This window comes from Pongo pygmaeus, chromosome 3, assembly GCF_028885625.2.
Source record: "Pongo pygmaeus isolate AG05252 chromosome 3, NHGRI_mPonPyg2-v2.0_pri, whole genome shotgun sequence".
Classification (NCBI taxonomy): Eukaryota; Metazoa; Chordata; class Mammalia; order Primates; family Hominidae; genus Pongo; species Pongo pygmaeus.
The window spans coordinates 89,388,116-89,403,798 of record NC_072376.2 but is presented as its reverse complement, the minus strand read 5'-3'; the positions used below and the strand labels follow the sequence as shown (position 1 = coordinate 89,403,798).

Genomic DNA, 15,683 nt, shown 5'->3' with positions numbered 1-15,683 from the left:
TATTAGTAGAATTTTCTTTATAAGAATTTTTATTATTTAATTCAATCAACAACTATTTGGTAATATCATCAACTTTTGGGTAATAGCTTAGCATTGTGGTTAACAGGATGGTGTTTGGCAGAGAAATTTCGTTTGAATTATGGCCCTGCTACTTACTAGACCTGTGTCAAAGTACTTATCTTCTCTAATCCTCAGTTTCTTCATATGTGAAATTGGACTAATAGTACTTGTCTAATAGCAGTGTGGTAAGGATAAAATCATTCACGTAAGGTGCTTGAAACATATTAAGTGGCCAGCAGAGTTACTTGTTGCCAGTAATAGCAACAGCAGCATGAGGAGTATGGGCCAGATAATGTGCTGGGTGCTTGGCAGTCAACAAAGAACGAAAGAGACAAAAGGCCCTGCTGTTCCAGAGCAAACAGGTAAGGTTAGCAGATAAGTGGGACACATAAGCAAGATATTAATTTCTAGGATAAGAAAAAATGTAGGGTTTTATGGAAACATGTAACACTGACAAGGAGAGGAAAGTCAAGGAGTTCCAGAAAGATTTCTTGGAAGAAAAAATTGTCACAACCTTTTAACATTTTTATTTATTTATTTGGTGGTGTTGTGGTTGAGATAGAGACTCACTCTGTCACCCAGGCTGAGTGCAGTGGTGTGATCTCGGCTCACTACAACCTCTGCCTCCTGGGTTCAAGCGATTCTCTTGTCTCAGGCTCAAGCATCCGCCACCATGCCCAGCTAATTTTATTTTTAGTAGAGATGGGTTTTTGCCACGTTGGCCAGTCTGGTCTCAAATTCCTGACCTCAGGTGATCCACCCGCTTTGGCCTCCCAAAGTGCTAGGATTATAGGCGTGAGCCATCGTATCCGGCCTGAACATTTTATTTGCCATGAATTTTTGGGTTCTGCTACTAGACTGTAAGTTCCTCGAGGGCAGGGATAGGGTTTGTTGTGTTTGGCATTCCATAGCAACACAAGTGTGGTGCCTGACACACAAAGCATTCAAATATCTGATTGGTGAATGAGTAAGTCAATGAAGGGAGTCCTAAGGTAGTAAGTAGGTTTGCCAGATGAGGGTGCCAAGGTGTTCTAGCCAGAGGAAATGGTGTGCATCAAGGCACTGAAGTGAGCAAAAGCATGGTGACTGGGGTGTTATCAAACAGAACTGGGGTCTACCCACCTGGCCCAGCAAGACCAGATAGCCACACCGAGGTTTGCAGCAGGGGAAAGGAAATCATTTATTTGCAGGGCACCAAAGAAGGAGGATCAGGCAGCTAAGACTTAAATCCCAATTTCCCAGATGGCTTACAGGTAAGAGTTTTTAAAGGCAGAAAGGCAGAGGTTACAGGCGAAGTCAGAAATCAATACATGGAGACTATACATTGGTTTGACCTAAAAAGGCAAGGCATCTCGAAGTGGGGGTGGATTCAAAGATTTTCTAGTGTGCGATTGGTTAAGGAGATGTTTTGTCTAAACATTTGAAATCTACAGAAAAAAATGTAATCTCTGGCTCATGGGCATGACCTCCTCCAGGCCTCTCAGGAAGAAATTTAGAACAAAGAACGGTGGTCAGAGTTCAGTCCTCAGCTCCCCCGTATCTGAGGTCTATGTGCTAGCGCATCCATTTGGTAGGGGTTCAGGTTTCTGGAAAACAACTCAGGGATATATATTAAGATGTTATCTGTAGTTTCTATAGGGGAACCAAACATCCCATGATTCTAACTTACTTGGCTATTGTTTTGAGCCACTATTTGTTGCTTATCACATTTCTCTTTTACTTCTCAGGGCTAGCCAGATGCCTGGAATTTCTCTTGGAAGAACTCAAGATTTTTTTTTTTTTTTGATTTCCATGTTTGGGAGTAGGGAACAGGCCCCTAAGAGGGGTCTCTGACTCATCTCAGGATGTAGTGGGCCTGGGAAATACGTGGATGTGGATGCCATGAAACAAGGCTGAAAAGGGAGCCGGGAACAAATCAAGTTGGGTCTTGTAAGCCACAGTACGACGTTTGAACTTGATGCTAAGGTGCGGTGAGAGCCACCAAGAATTTTAATTAGAGGAAGCATATAACCAGCGTGTGTGTTTTAAAGTTCATTCTTTATTCTGTTAATACACTAATAATTCAAATCAATTTTAGGAAAAAAAGGAAACCACAGATAGGCATAACTTTTAAAAAAATCACCTGTAATCTCACCAGAGATAATCACCATTTGATCATAAATAACAAGCAATCTGTCTCACTTATCTATTACTGTTTAACAACCCTCCCCCAAAACCTCATGGCTTAAAACAATAATTTGTTATTTCGTGAGTCTGTGGGTTGATTGGGATCGACTGAGTAGTTCCTCTGTTTTCTGTGGTGTAGCTGAGGATACACCCACATTCAGCTGGGAGCTTAACTAAGGCTGGAACATCCAAGATAATCTCTCATCCTCAAGAGTCTCTCTCCACATGGCCTCTCATCTTTCAGTAATCCAGCTGAGCTTCTCTGCAGCATGGTGGCTAGCTTTCAAAAAGGATAAAAGGAAAGCTGCCAGTCTCTTAAAGCCTAGGCTTGGACATAAACTGAATTTCTTCTGCTGCACTTCAGTAAGCAAAGCCATTCATAAGGCCAGCCAAAACTCAAGAGAAATAGACTCCACCTGTGGATGGGAAGAGCAGCATGTAGGCACAGGGATGGAAAGACTGACTGGCCATCATACTGGGAAACTATCTACCACACAATTTGATTTGCTAAACACAAAGTAAGTTATTGACCATTTCTGGTAGTAAATAGTTAGGAAAACTGAATTCCAGTAACAAATGCAAAATACCTTGTCCTTGTCCATATATGAATCTAAGTGGGTTGTCTAAATAAGCTGACAATTTGCATGTGTGATGAGGGAGGAGGGAGGTGGGAGGTAGCGGGAACACCATATTGAAACCTAGTGTTGAAATGAAAGAAATTGTAAAAAAGAAAAGGGCAGACTCTAGACAAAGAAAATGGTTAAAATTGTCACGAGCAGTGTTCTGCAGCCAATGCCTCTCTACAGTTAACCTGAGTATGTATTAATCCTGAGTGTGACAGGTAATTAAAACACATTATTTGTCTAACCACATTTCCTGGGAGGAGGAAACAGTAGCAGAGCCAAACAGATGAAGACCCAGGACCCAGGCACAATACTTCACCATGCACAACAGCGAAGTGCGTGCACCACATCCTAGAAAATGACAGGATCAAAACCTCAAAGGTCAAATCTCTTGCCAAGTCAAGGGGGGTAAGGATGAGGCCAAAATGGTAGCTTTCTCCTCACCCTCTGCTCTGAAAAGGGCAGGGGCTTCTCAATTTTATTCATCAGTCATGGCAAAGCCACCTGGTTGAATGGCACAGGAGGGTATAACCAGGCTCCTGAACTTGTCTGTGAGCCTCCTAATAATGCCCAAAGAGAAAGGATAGCGCTTCTCAATTTTCACTTCTCTTCCTCATCCACACTTCCACTGCCTTAGTTCAGTCAGACTGGTCTCCATGCGACTCCTCTATATTGCCCAGTTCATCTTCTGTATAGCTACCAGAGTTCTCTTTCTCAATACACATTTTTTAAGGTCTAGGAAATGACAAGAAAAAAAAAGCCAGAGACAGGTGCAGTGTTCAGATTAGACAGAGACTTGTGTGTCATGAATAGATTTTTCTCCTGATTGTGGGTGACCTACTGAACAATTTTTCAGGAGATAGTTAAAATTTTATTTTAAAAGGATATATAGACAGGAAGGCAGAGACCAGGAGTAAGCCTGGAAGCTGAGGGATCACAAATATATTACAGTACCTCTGCTGATAAAGAGTACAGGTCTAAACCATGCCAATGGCAGAAAAAGAGGGGACAGAGAGATATAAACAGTGTAAACAAAATCATACAAATGATAGAGGCTGGTGACCTCCATAAACAGGCAAAAGGAGATGAGCATATCACCTAAGTTTCCAACATGAATAGATGGAATTATTCGCTGAGAAAGACATAAAGAAACAGCAGGTTTGGGAGTAATCAGAAACCTCCAAGTGGCACGGCAGGCCATGTGAACAAACAGGTTGCAAGCTCAGCAGAGAGGTCTAGACTAAATACACTGAAAACCGGAGGGGGAAGAGATGAAGCCACAAAGATACTTACCCAGGAAGAATATCCAGTAAGAAAAGCAATACAATCCTGCTGGAGCTAAAGTCTTGAGATTTGGTAAGCCACAAAGAACTTTTACATCTCAACAAATCAAAATCTGAAAGCAGAATATATTGCCCACTATCTACTAATATTATTTAGTAAGAGAGGAAAGGTCATCCTCAAGTAGAGCTTCTCCACTAGGAGGGTAGGAAAACATACCCCTATCTCCAGAGAAGAGGTGTTACATGAAAAACCATATTCAGTGTACCTATTTCCTAACTAGAGAAAACAAAGGTCTACAAAAATCAAACTAGACAGATGGGGAACCTATTGGGTGGGGCGGGGGAAAGGACCACCAATTGCAAAACAACCTGATACTTTTGAGGTCCACAAGAGCCAGAAGCTGGCAGGGCCCTATCACAGCCAACACCCCATACTTATTAACCAAACAACTGATTAAAACTTGCTTTGTCTCCTGAAAGATCATTCTAATCTGCCAACCTGAGCATTCTGATCTACTTAATACCTGTTGCCTCTCACTGTAAATTAATAGGCGTTCTGGTAATATGCCAGTCTCTGAGAGCATACTTAACGAGTCCATCGCACAAAGAGGTCAATTCTCAAATAACAGATTCTCTTTCAGTATCTCAAAGGCACAGTGCCAAACCTAGAGAACTTCTGCTAGCCAGTTAGAAGGCTCACTCTGGAATCACTGTAGCCTCACCTAAAGTCTTCTCATTAAAATACATCAAGCACTTTTAACAGATTAAAAATTAAGATGTGATCCCAAACAAGGAGAATTCATTAATAATTTTATTTTGAATTACAATCTATTATCACTTCAAAAAGAGCCACTTCAGAAAACATCCAACGGATGTTGACTTACCAGTAAAAATGTAAGTCATCAATGTATGATTTATACTACAGAATACATAATAAATTATATTTACATGCAATGACTAGACTAACACAAAGTAAAAAAATACAGTATTTTATGTACATTTTAAAAGATTTACATGTTCATATACAATTTATAAAGTTAAAAATTCTCTGTACAAAATCTTACATGTACAGAGTTTATATAAGCCCCATTCTTATGGCTGTATCACCACACAGATTTGCTTAAAACTATAATACTACAAACACTCGGGTTCTTCATATTCAATCTTGGCACCCATATAGCAATACATTATTTTGAAATGTAAATTACAAAGGAAATAAAACGTAATCATGCAGACATTTTTTAATGTAAGAAAATGAGATAAAATATACTACCAGATCAACATTTATCAATTCCATAGATACTGAATTTTCAACTTACTGCACTGTTTTCATACAAGTACATGCAAAACTAGCAGATTATGGATTTTTAAAGTAACATTAAAATAATACCAGTTAGACAATACTTGGGCAATAGGAATGAAACTAAGAGCCCTAGCCTAATTATTTCTGCCTTAGCAGAAATCTCAATTAAGACATTACATATATAAAAATCACAGAAATGTCAATAATTCCCAAATTTATAAGAGCTGCATCACATCAAATAGACACTGATCATTTAAAAAACAAAACAACAAAAATGTGTTTGACATTTAAGAGCATATTCACTCTTCTGAGAAGAGGGGAGGGGGAAATCTACGATAAACCATGAAGGATTATCCACTGTCCCTGCTAAGGAAGCACTTGCATACTTCCAATCTGCTTAAAGACATCTGAAGGTTTTATAAAATGTTTAAGATAAGCTACACTAGTTATTATTTTTAAAAATCTTGCTTAAAGACATCTGAAGGTTTTATAAAATGTTTAAGATAAGCTACACTAGTTATTATTTTTAAAAATCTTGAAAAGTAACAAATTGAAGGTATCAGCACCTTCCCTCCTCCCCAAAGTAGCTAAAGATCAACGAGAAAAATAAAGTGCCAATGTCTAAAGTACTGTTAATGGTTTAAGAGGCACTACCCCATTTGATGGCTTAGGATAAATATGAAAATAGGCCAGATCTGATCTGAATAACAAATAGAAGGTAGGTATTCCAGTATATTTAATTCCTGACTAGATGGGGGCTAAACCAGAAAACTACCTATTCCCCCATTTATTGCTTTGAAACCTGTACATATAAATTCTGACAGAACAATCAGATTTCTAAGATGGAAAGCACAGTGTTTGTGCCACTTTGAAGTTGAAAAAGAAGGTGCACTCTTGATCACTGGGAGGAGAGCTGCTGAGACTCTCCTCTCCACAACTCATATCTTCACAAGAGTCCTCACTAAAGAGAAAAAGAGACAAAAAAAAAAGAGGATACCATTACTTAAACCACACTTAAATGTTTTATAGCCAAAATAAAGCTGCTATATGGGTATCTCTAGTGAGGATTTTTATATTCAAAATTTATGCTTTACAGAGACAAAATTTATAAGGACTTCCTAAATGAAGTCTATAGTAATCTCATTGGAAAATATAGATTTTTTTGGCTGGGTGCAGTGGCTCATCCCTGTCATCCCAGCACTTTGGGAGGCCAAAGTGTGCAGATCGCTTAATCCCAGGAGTTCGAGACCAGCCTGGGCAACATAGCAAAATCCCATCTCTACAAAAAATATTAATACAAAAATTAGCCGGGCATGGTGGCACATGCAAAAAAAAAAAAGAAAGAAAGAAAATATAGGTTTTCTTAAGTTTAAACAAGTTACTATTTGCCAAACTATTATTCTTGTACCAATTAATAAGTATCAACAATTATTAGAATTGTAGAATTGTAAGTATTTTAAATCCAGTAATGAAGACTAAAAACAACATACCTCCTAGCACATGCTCTATTTAGATGTATTTCTTGCATCAGTGATTTATTATACCACTTACACTCTTAAATATCGAAGTAAACTAACAAGCTATGAAAATGAAACTTCTGGCTCTTTATCTCTACAGCATAAAACAAATAAATTTAGCAAAGTTATTCACTTTACAAAGTAATCAAATTCTGAATAAGACAACACCAATTGACAAACCTCTGAGAACATATATAGAAGTCTTCCCCATTAGTGGTGGTGATTCCCTCTATTTTCCAGGCACCTACCCCTCAATCTCGTCACCACAGCACAATATTAGGAATTCATACTAACATTACAAAGCCCAGAATTCTTTTTCAGTTTTGTTTTTTTGGGGGGTTTTAGCTGTATCTCAAGAGCAAGGGAAATAGGAGAAAGACGGAAAACAACCAGTTTAAAAAGGGAAAAGAGGCCGAGTGCAGTGGCTCACACCTGTAATCTCAGCACTTTGGAGGCTGAGGCAGGAGGATCACTTGAGCCTAGGAGTGTGTAAGACCAGCCCTGGGCAACATCGCGAAACCCTATCTCTACTCAAAAAAATATAAAAAAGAAAAAACTAAAAAAACTGGAGACGACCTTATAAATCATTACATATTAAAATACCACTTCTGGTTAATTTGCTTACCTGAAGAGTGGGGGCTTTAATTCTTAGCTCTTAGTGTAGGGACTTGCTTTCTCTGATGTCTTACACTATTCCACAGCTCTGAGTATAATAAACTCAGCAATATTTAGTCTAGGGAAGTTTAATTAGTCAAGGAACCTGCCTACCTTTCACTTTCATCAAAACAACCCCCCTCAGGTATCGTTGGCAGCTCAGGAACACTATAGTAGCTGTTGTGGAGGTTCTGGGCTGTGCGCCTTGAAACGATCCAAACCAACTTCTTAAGATCTGGTTTGCAACATTCAGGAGAAGAATACTCGGCTAGGCATTTAGAAACCAACTCTCTCCAGTAAAAGAACTCGGTGTCATTAATCTGAAAAAAAAATATTTTAAGAGGTTACAGCAATGTCTCCCAAATCTTGCTGCACCTTGGAATCACTAGGTGAGCTATGAAAAATATATATATATAGATGCCTGGCTCCCACTACCCGCTTCCACCCCTGGTATTCTGATTTAATTGACAAGGAGTGCAACATGGGCATCAAGAGTTTTGTAAGTTCCCTAGATGATCGTAATGTGCAGCCAAACTTTCAAAATTTGGGAACCACTGGTTTAGGAGAGGAGCACCGTGAGTATAAAACTACATAGGATTCAATACACAGAAAGCTTTGCCTATTCTAAGAAAACACTGACCTAAAAACACCCTGGGTCTGTTAATAAATCAGCTATCAAGTATAGTCCTTAGTCTCAATGCAAAGGAATTTAACATTCCGTTTGTTACAGAAACCAATTTGGGTTCCTGCAACAAGGCATTGTTTGGATTGCTGGTAATACACACTTATATTATAACACCAGATACAAAACTAAAGAAGTTAGCAATATGAGAGAAGAGGAATTTCCCAAAAAGGACATAGTTCTGCCACCACTGGGGAGTGCTCCAGTTTATTTCTTTTTTGTTTTTCTTTTTATGTATTTTTTTCCCTCCTCCTTCGGAATGCCTTCAGTTTATTTCAACGAATCAATTTTCACTGAAGATGGTTCCAGCTATCACTATCAATAAAAAGTTCAGATAAAAACTAATAAAATCATAACTAAAGCGAAAAGTTATCTGTTACAAACAAAATGCTTCACATGCACATATTTTCACCAGAAAACAGAACATCTATTTTCTTGGCTTCCCATTTTCACTTAATCTAGCTACATCTTAACCCACTTGTAATCTGGCTTCTACCACTTCCTTCTCACTGCTCTACTGACATTACCTCTGACACATCCAATGACCTTCAATTTTAATTATATTGGATCTCTTATAAAAATTCAATACTCTTGACCACCTCCTTAAAAACCTCCTTCCAGTCTGACAGTGCTTCTACTTGTGGGGATGTACCTTTCTTCACTTGGCTCCTAATGCTGGGGGGAAAGGCCAACGCTGAAAACCCCAGAGCTTCAACTGACCCCTACAAAAAGGATTCCACAAGCTTCTTACTGTTTCAACTATTGCTTCTTCATGAGAAATTCCAAACCTCAATCTCCAACTATAGTTTATCTTCTTATTCCAAAATGCCAAACACCTACTAGACACCCACCTATGTACACAAGCATCTAAAATCATACTGCTCTCATCACAAATTAACTTCTCCGAAATTTCCTGCCAATTATGCTAATATTATATCCACCATTAGGTAAAAATCTTGGTCATTCAAGACTCCTTGCCTCATTTCCATGCTTGGCTTCCAAAACCACTGTTTGAGTTGGACAGCCTTACTCTTGCTTGTGACTACCACCTAGACATCAGACCTGCAAGTCTACCCTAAAATGACTTTTCTATCTGTCTAATCCACCAATTTCTTGGCCGTAAGCCTTTGCTGAAACTTTCACTGTCAAAGATTCTTTTGCTCCAAACAGGCTCCCAGTCATAGTGCTTCTCCTAGTCTGCCCTATTTCTTTGCTTAAAAAAAAAACCAAAGTAAGCCGGGCACGGTGGCTCATGCCTGTAATCCCAGCACTTTGGGAGGCCAAGGCAGGTGGGATCACTTGAAGTCAGGAGTTCAAGACCAGCCTGGCCAACACGGCAAAACCCCATCTCTACCAAAAATATAAAAATTAGCCTGGCATGATGGTGAGCACCTGTAGCCCCAGCTACTCGGGAGGTTGACGCAGAAGAATCACTTGAACCCGAGAGGCTGAGGTTGCGGTGAGCCGAGATCATGCCACTGCACTCCAGCTTGGGCAACAGAGCGACTCTGTCTCAAAAAAAAATTCCCAAAGTACTCTCTATATTCACTATTACCTGGCACCAAGACACAATAACAAATGACAGAACACACCACTTCATGTCAAGTTCCTTATTTCCCCAACTAGACTGAGAGTTGAAGAAAAAGGACTGTGCTTTTGTTTTATACCTCTTTGTGACGGTAAGACTTACTTTTACTTAGCTGGCCTAAAGGATTTGAAAAGACATTGGGGTTTAAAACATCAACATTGCTGGTGTTATTTGATGCTGCTGTTAATGGGATGACAGTTCAGTCCTACAGGTGTGATGGGATCCCATCCTATCCCATTAGTGTTTGTTCTGAGTCTACTACCTAGTATACATTTTAGAACAATGCATATGTGGCAATGTAACAGCTGTACTATCATATGGCATGACTACTACAGAAGGGGCACCTATATGCAGAAGGAAGCTGAGCTAAGTGACCAGGTTCCCTTCCGAATTAATACTGTCTGGGTCAAAGCTGCATTTTGAGAACTTTAACACTAGAGATACAAGAAAAAAAAGAGTGTAAAAGTTAAGAGTCCCAAAAGTACTACTTAATGTTTAAGTCACCACAGAAAAAAATGAAACATCAGGAAAGAAATTTGCTTTAAAGAATAATGACTGTAATTACCTTGGAATGTTTTTTAACTAGCAAGAGAATCTCCAGTAATTCAACAGATTTCAAAGTTTCCACTTCCAAATTGAGAAGGCACAAGGCTAATACAGATGGCTGTAAGAAAAAAAAAGAAAAATATTTTTTAAAAATTCAAAATAGAAACTGTGAGATATATATGTAAGCAAGGAATCGACTTACTTTTGCTTTTGAAAAGACAAGTCGGCAGTTGCAAGCTTTCAGCTGAGCTTCTAGTTTATCAAGGCTCAGTATTTCTTTCCTATACAATGCCAAAGAACAAAGATTTATTAAACTTCCAAAGATCTAAATGATTTTAAATGATTTTAAAGATTTGCCAGGGCCAGACGTGGTGGCTCACGCCTGTAATCCCACCACTTTGGAAGGCCGAAGCGGGAGGATCACCTAAGGTCAGGAGTTCGAGACCACCCTGACCAACATGGAAAAACCCCGTCTCTACTAAAAATACAAAATTAGCTAGGTGTGGTGGCGCACGCCTGTAATCCCAGCTACTTGGTAGGCTGACGCAGGAGACTCGCTTGAACCTGGGAAGTGGAGGTTGCAGTGAGCTGAGATCGTGCCATTGCACTCCAGCCTGGGCAACAAGAGCGAAACTCCCCCTCAAAAAAAAAGAAAAAAAAGAAAAAAAAATTTGCCAATAAAGTCCAAGTTGAAAGTCTGAAGAAGGTAAAAATATAAATTTCATTGCCATTCCAATTATTTACTGTTAGCTATAGCAATGTTCAAAGTACAAAATGTATCTTTAATCCCACTGACCTTTCTGAAGTATGACAAAGTATAATAGTATGGTATAAGTGCAAAAAGTTTAAGGCAGTAGTAGCTTCCAATTCATAGTGCAATTTTTCTGAAATTATTTTTTCCATCCGTTTTATGTCAGAAGCAGTACATTTACATTGACTAATCCGGATCACATCATGAGTGGATGGAATATTGCAGTCTTCTTCAACTATTCTAGCAGCCAGCAAAAAAGAACAGACTCCAATGCAAGACAAATGTTTAGGTTTCACCTGAGAAAAAAACAAGAGGCTTCTTTTAACAACTGTCACTTTGACTTAGCAGATACTTAGAATATTGTAATGATGCTCCTATTCTTAAGACAGAACACAATCAAGTTGTTTCTCTCATATGTACTAGCTCTTTACCCACAATTATACACATTTTCACATTTTAGACCTTCTCAACCTCCCAAAAAAAAAAAAAGGCAGCAAGGAGCAGTGGCTCATGCCTGCAATCCCAGGACTTTGGGAGGCTGAGGTGGGAGGACTGCTTGAGGCCAGGAGTGTGAGAACACTCCGGCCAACATAGCAAGACTATTCTGGCCAACACAGCAAGCCTCCATCTCTATTAAAAAAAAAAAAAAATTTTTTTAATTAAAAAAAAAAAGTTTTTTGAACCTTCAAATTATGTAAATTCAAATGCAGGTACAAAAATTTCCATGCAGGTTCAAAAGCTAGATTTCTAGCACTAAAGTATAATTTGTATTTCAGACTTATGAAATTCTTAATACAATCTCCCCCAAAATAAATTAAGCTTTTCAACACCAAAAAAAATGTACTGGGATATTAAAATATTTTATACTTCTCTTTTTACATAAAAATCTTTAAGAGTCATTCCATATTTCAACGTAATTTTGCCCAAGAGAAATATCACGAGTTGTGCAGAGTGGGACATATGTAAAAGCTGCCATGGACAGATGGCTGCTCTTTTCTTTTCAATGCCCTGAGAACTGACCCAGCAGCTGACAGCAATCCTACTGGCAGAAGATTCCCCACATTTTTCTAGCCATTGCTGGCGACTGTTAATAAAACCGTGGCTCCCTGCTTTGAAGAGACTTCTAGGGAAGGCAGCCGGTCATATTTAATAAACTGTTACACTTCATTTGTCATGCTTCAGTATTTTAAAAACCTAGGCTTCAAGAGAAGCATGATGGCAGATGAAATCTTATTTTGAGGACTATAAATATATGGCAAATACCTAAAAAACAGTAGTCTCTCTTTTGTCACATATTCAAGAGAAAGTACTTAACAGGTAAAACCTAAGACACAACAGAAAAACCTAAGATACAACAATACAATTAAACTTGTAGTCTTATTCTGGCACTAACGATCACAATTCTGATTATAAATTTTTATGTACAGTGGACGTTATTATACCCATTCGATAAATATTTCTTGAACCCTGTGTGCTAGGCACTGGGCATAGAAAAAGGAAGACATATTTATAAAAATGATGAAATACCTTCATAAGAGCCAAGAACCTGTCCAAAATATTGACAGCCAGGACAAAAGTTTCAGTGCAAGATCCAAAAAAGTTGGCTAAACTCCTTAAATCTTCAACTTTGGCATTTCTCAAACCTGGACACAAAGTGTTATCATTCTGCAATAAAAACCAAGAATCAAGGTTTACAATTTTCTTAGAACCAGATGAAAAACACATACAGGTCCAAAGAATAAGGTTAATTTTTTCCCAAGAATAAGGTTAATTTTTTTCCCTCAATCTTCAAGAATATAGGTGGAAAGAGTGGTATCGCTTAACTAAAGCTATACACTTTATCATCTGTTAAGACGTAAATCACTGCTTCTTAAAAATATGCATCATAAAAGAGCTTCAGCAATTCAATATAAAGTGAACTGTTGTAAGATTTCAGAGAGTTATAGCAAATGTAATTCAATTCCCTTGGAATGGAGAGAGAGGGTTCCTTTGTTTGCTTTTCTAAAGTCATTTAAGATCCTACTATAAATATGTATTTCACAGGCAGAGGGTGTTTGCACAAATGAACTGCTCAATTCACCAGGAGTCTCCCATCCTGAAGCTGCAGGCTGGAGTATGGGGGGCGGCGAGGAGGGTGCCACATTAAAAACAACAACAAAAAAAACCCCCACTTCTCTAAAGTATCACTCTCATTCTTGCTAAGAAACAAAAGCATGAACCTGTAAATAAGGTTTATCTTGGTACTCCAGAAAGAACAACTTTGATCTTAAGAAATTTTGCAGGCTTTAGTCATGATTCAACGGGGGAGGGGGGGTTACCTCCTCCAAGCCCCATCAGCTGCTTGAGCAAGTTATCTTTTCTGCCAATTTACCTCCGGGGTAGCCTCAATCAAACTCAGCCCTTTTTCTCGAGGTTGGAATCTCTCTTCTTGTTCCAGGTAGAGGTTCAACAATCCGAGGAGTTGGACCCCTTCATGACCTGCCAAATGCTCTGCCCCCAAATCCTTCATCTGCAGTAAAGACACCACACAGAGAATGTAATCTGGGGGGTAAGAGGGGTGGGGACGCGGGAGAAAGGGCTGAGGCCAGTACCTCCAGCAAGGGTCGCCCCAGCACACCCCGACAAGGAGCGGGTGAAGGGACCAGTCACGTCCGCCAGAGCCCCAAGGCAATCCCCACCACGGCCAGGGAGGTGTGGCAGGGGGAGGAGCCGTGGTCAGGTCCGCCGGCCAGCGCTGGGTAAGACCGGCCAGCCCTGGCCTGTTGGCGTTTCACAAACAGGAAACTGTCCGCGGGTGCCGGCGTCCCCTCGGTCTGCCCCACCTGAAGTCGCGCCAGGGAGGGCCTTCTGCCCAGGGGACTGCAGTGTGGCCAGCGACTGCAGCGGGTCCCGGGGATGGGGCGTTGCACAAAAGGGGGGAGGGGAGGGAGATTCTCGCGACTGAACAAAGAAGCGGAGGGAGGAGACTCCCGAGCCCCGCCCGCCCGGGGCGCCCAGCTGCAGAAGCCCCTCTCGGAGAGTCCCGCCCCCAGCTTTTCCCGTCCGCTGCGGCAGCGCCGATTCCGGATTTACCCGAGACGCGGACACCCTTGTCCCAGGAGCCGTGGGGTGGCGCGGCACACCCGGCTGCGGTCCGGAGACAGAAGTCCAGTCCAGCCCGCCCCGCGCCCATACGGACAACACCCGTCCACCCACTGATGCCGGGGCCCCGCAACTCTGCAGAGCCCCGGGGCTGTCAATTCGAGAAGCACCACCCCAGCAAGTCCCCGTGACAACACGAGCGGGGGCGGGGGACACCGAGGTGGAGACTACCCTTAGTCTAGTCGCTCCCTCCGTCCACCCCACCAGCATCTATCTGTCCATCGCGGGCGCCAGCTCCCCCCGGGGCTGGGGCTGGGGCTGAGGGCAGCACCCTGGTCGCTCCCACGGATGAGGGGCAGGTAGCACCGAGGCACTCGGATGGTACCAACCTCCCCAAAGCCCGCAGTCCCCACCACGAACAAAGAAACCCACGGCGGCCCTGGGCGGGCCCACTCACCGTGCCGGAGACGCGCCTCCACCCGCCCGCGGCCTCGCGGTCCGCAGGGACTGGGCGCAGCGGGGGCTTCCAAACCTGTCTCGCAGGTCGGGGACCCACCGCCTCAGCGGTGCCCCCGGCCCGGCATCCGACCCTTCCTCCCAGGCACCGCCGCCTCGGCCTCACAGCCCCGGCTCCATCCCGCTCCCCGCGCGCCCACCCTCCGCCGGGGCGCAACGCCGGAAGCCGAAAACCAGCCCACCGCCGCACCCCGCCGCCTCAGCCGAGGCCTCCCCAAGCCCCTTGTTTTTGTTAAGAGTTTCGACGCCCCCAAGGGGGCGGGGCACGTGACTCCCCGCGGAGGGATCCTGCACTTCCTCCACGGACTTTAAAAAAGAGTCCCGCCCCTAAGCCGCCGTCTCCGGCCTCTCTTGCGGCCTCCCTAGCTCTCCTTGGCTTTGCCGAGCCAGTCCTCCCGCCCGGCGATAGGGCGTCGGGCGGAATCTGGGCGTCGGGCTTATTCCGCGATTGATCTGGGTTGGGGAACGGGGGAAGACAGAGGGGCGGAAGGAGACCGTTTCTGGTCTCATTACGCCTTTTAAAGGTCCCCGATTTGTTTTGTTTTCGCTGTTTTGAAAAGTCCGCCCAAAATAGCCGGCTCTCTGATTGGATGCGGGTGGGGCGAGGGGTAAGCTGAGGACCTGATTCACCCTCGAATCTGGATTGGTTAATTTATCAGTCTTGGAGCCCTCTGATTGGCTTTCTCCGTAGCCTGAGCCTCTCTCTGCCTTGGGGCCTTAGCAACTCCAGGGTCTGGATTGCGCATGCCTGGGTGGGCAGCGGGGAACGTATTCAGTTACCTGCCCTACGGGGCTGTGCCTTCTCGCCTGGCTGCCTCCGCCCTTCTCGGGGGAATGTCACGCTCGCGGCGCTTCTCCTAACAGCTAACCTTTGTGACAGCCTTTTCAGCCACGGGAGAGTTTTCTACATTCC

At 42.3% G+C, this 15,683-nt stretch overlaps 1 protein-coding gene across 1 annotated transcript; it reads right to left on the bottom strand.

The window, feature by feature from the left end:
• Positions 1–4,925: 4,925 nt before the first annotated feature.
• Positions 4,926–15,143, bottom strand: CCNG2 (cyclin G2). Its single transcript, XM_054485676.2, has 8 exons — positions 14,712–15,143; positions 13,545–13,682; positions 12,701–12,838; positions 11,219–11,469; positions 10,625–10,703; positions 10,442–10,540; positions 7,721–7,926; positions 4,926–6,396 (listed from the first exon to the last, which is right to left on the bottom strand). The coding sequence occupies exons 2-8, from the start codon at positions 13,680–13,682 to the stop codon at positions 6,273–6,275; spliced, it is 1,035 nt and encodes a 344-aa protein (XP_054341651.1). The 5' UTR covers positions 14,712–15,143; the 3' UTR covers positions 4,926–6,272.
• Between the last annotated feature and the right edge of the window lie 540 nt (positions 15,144–15,683).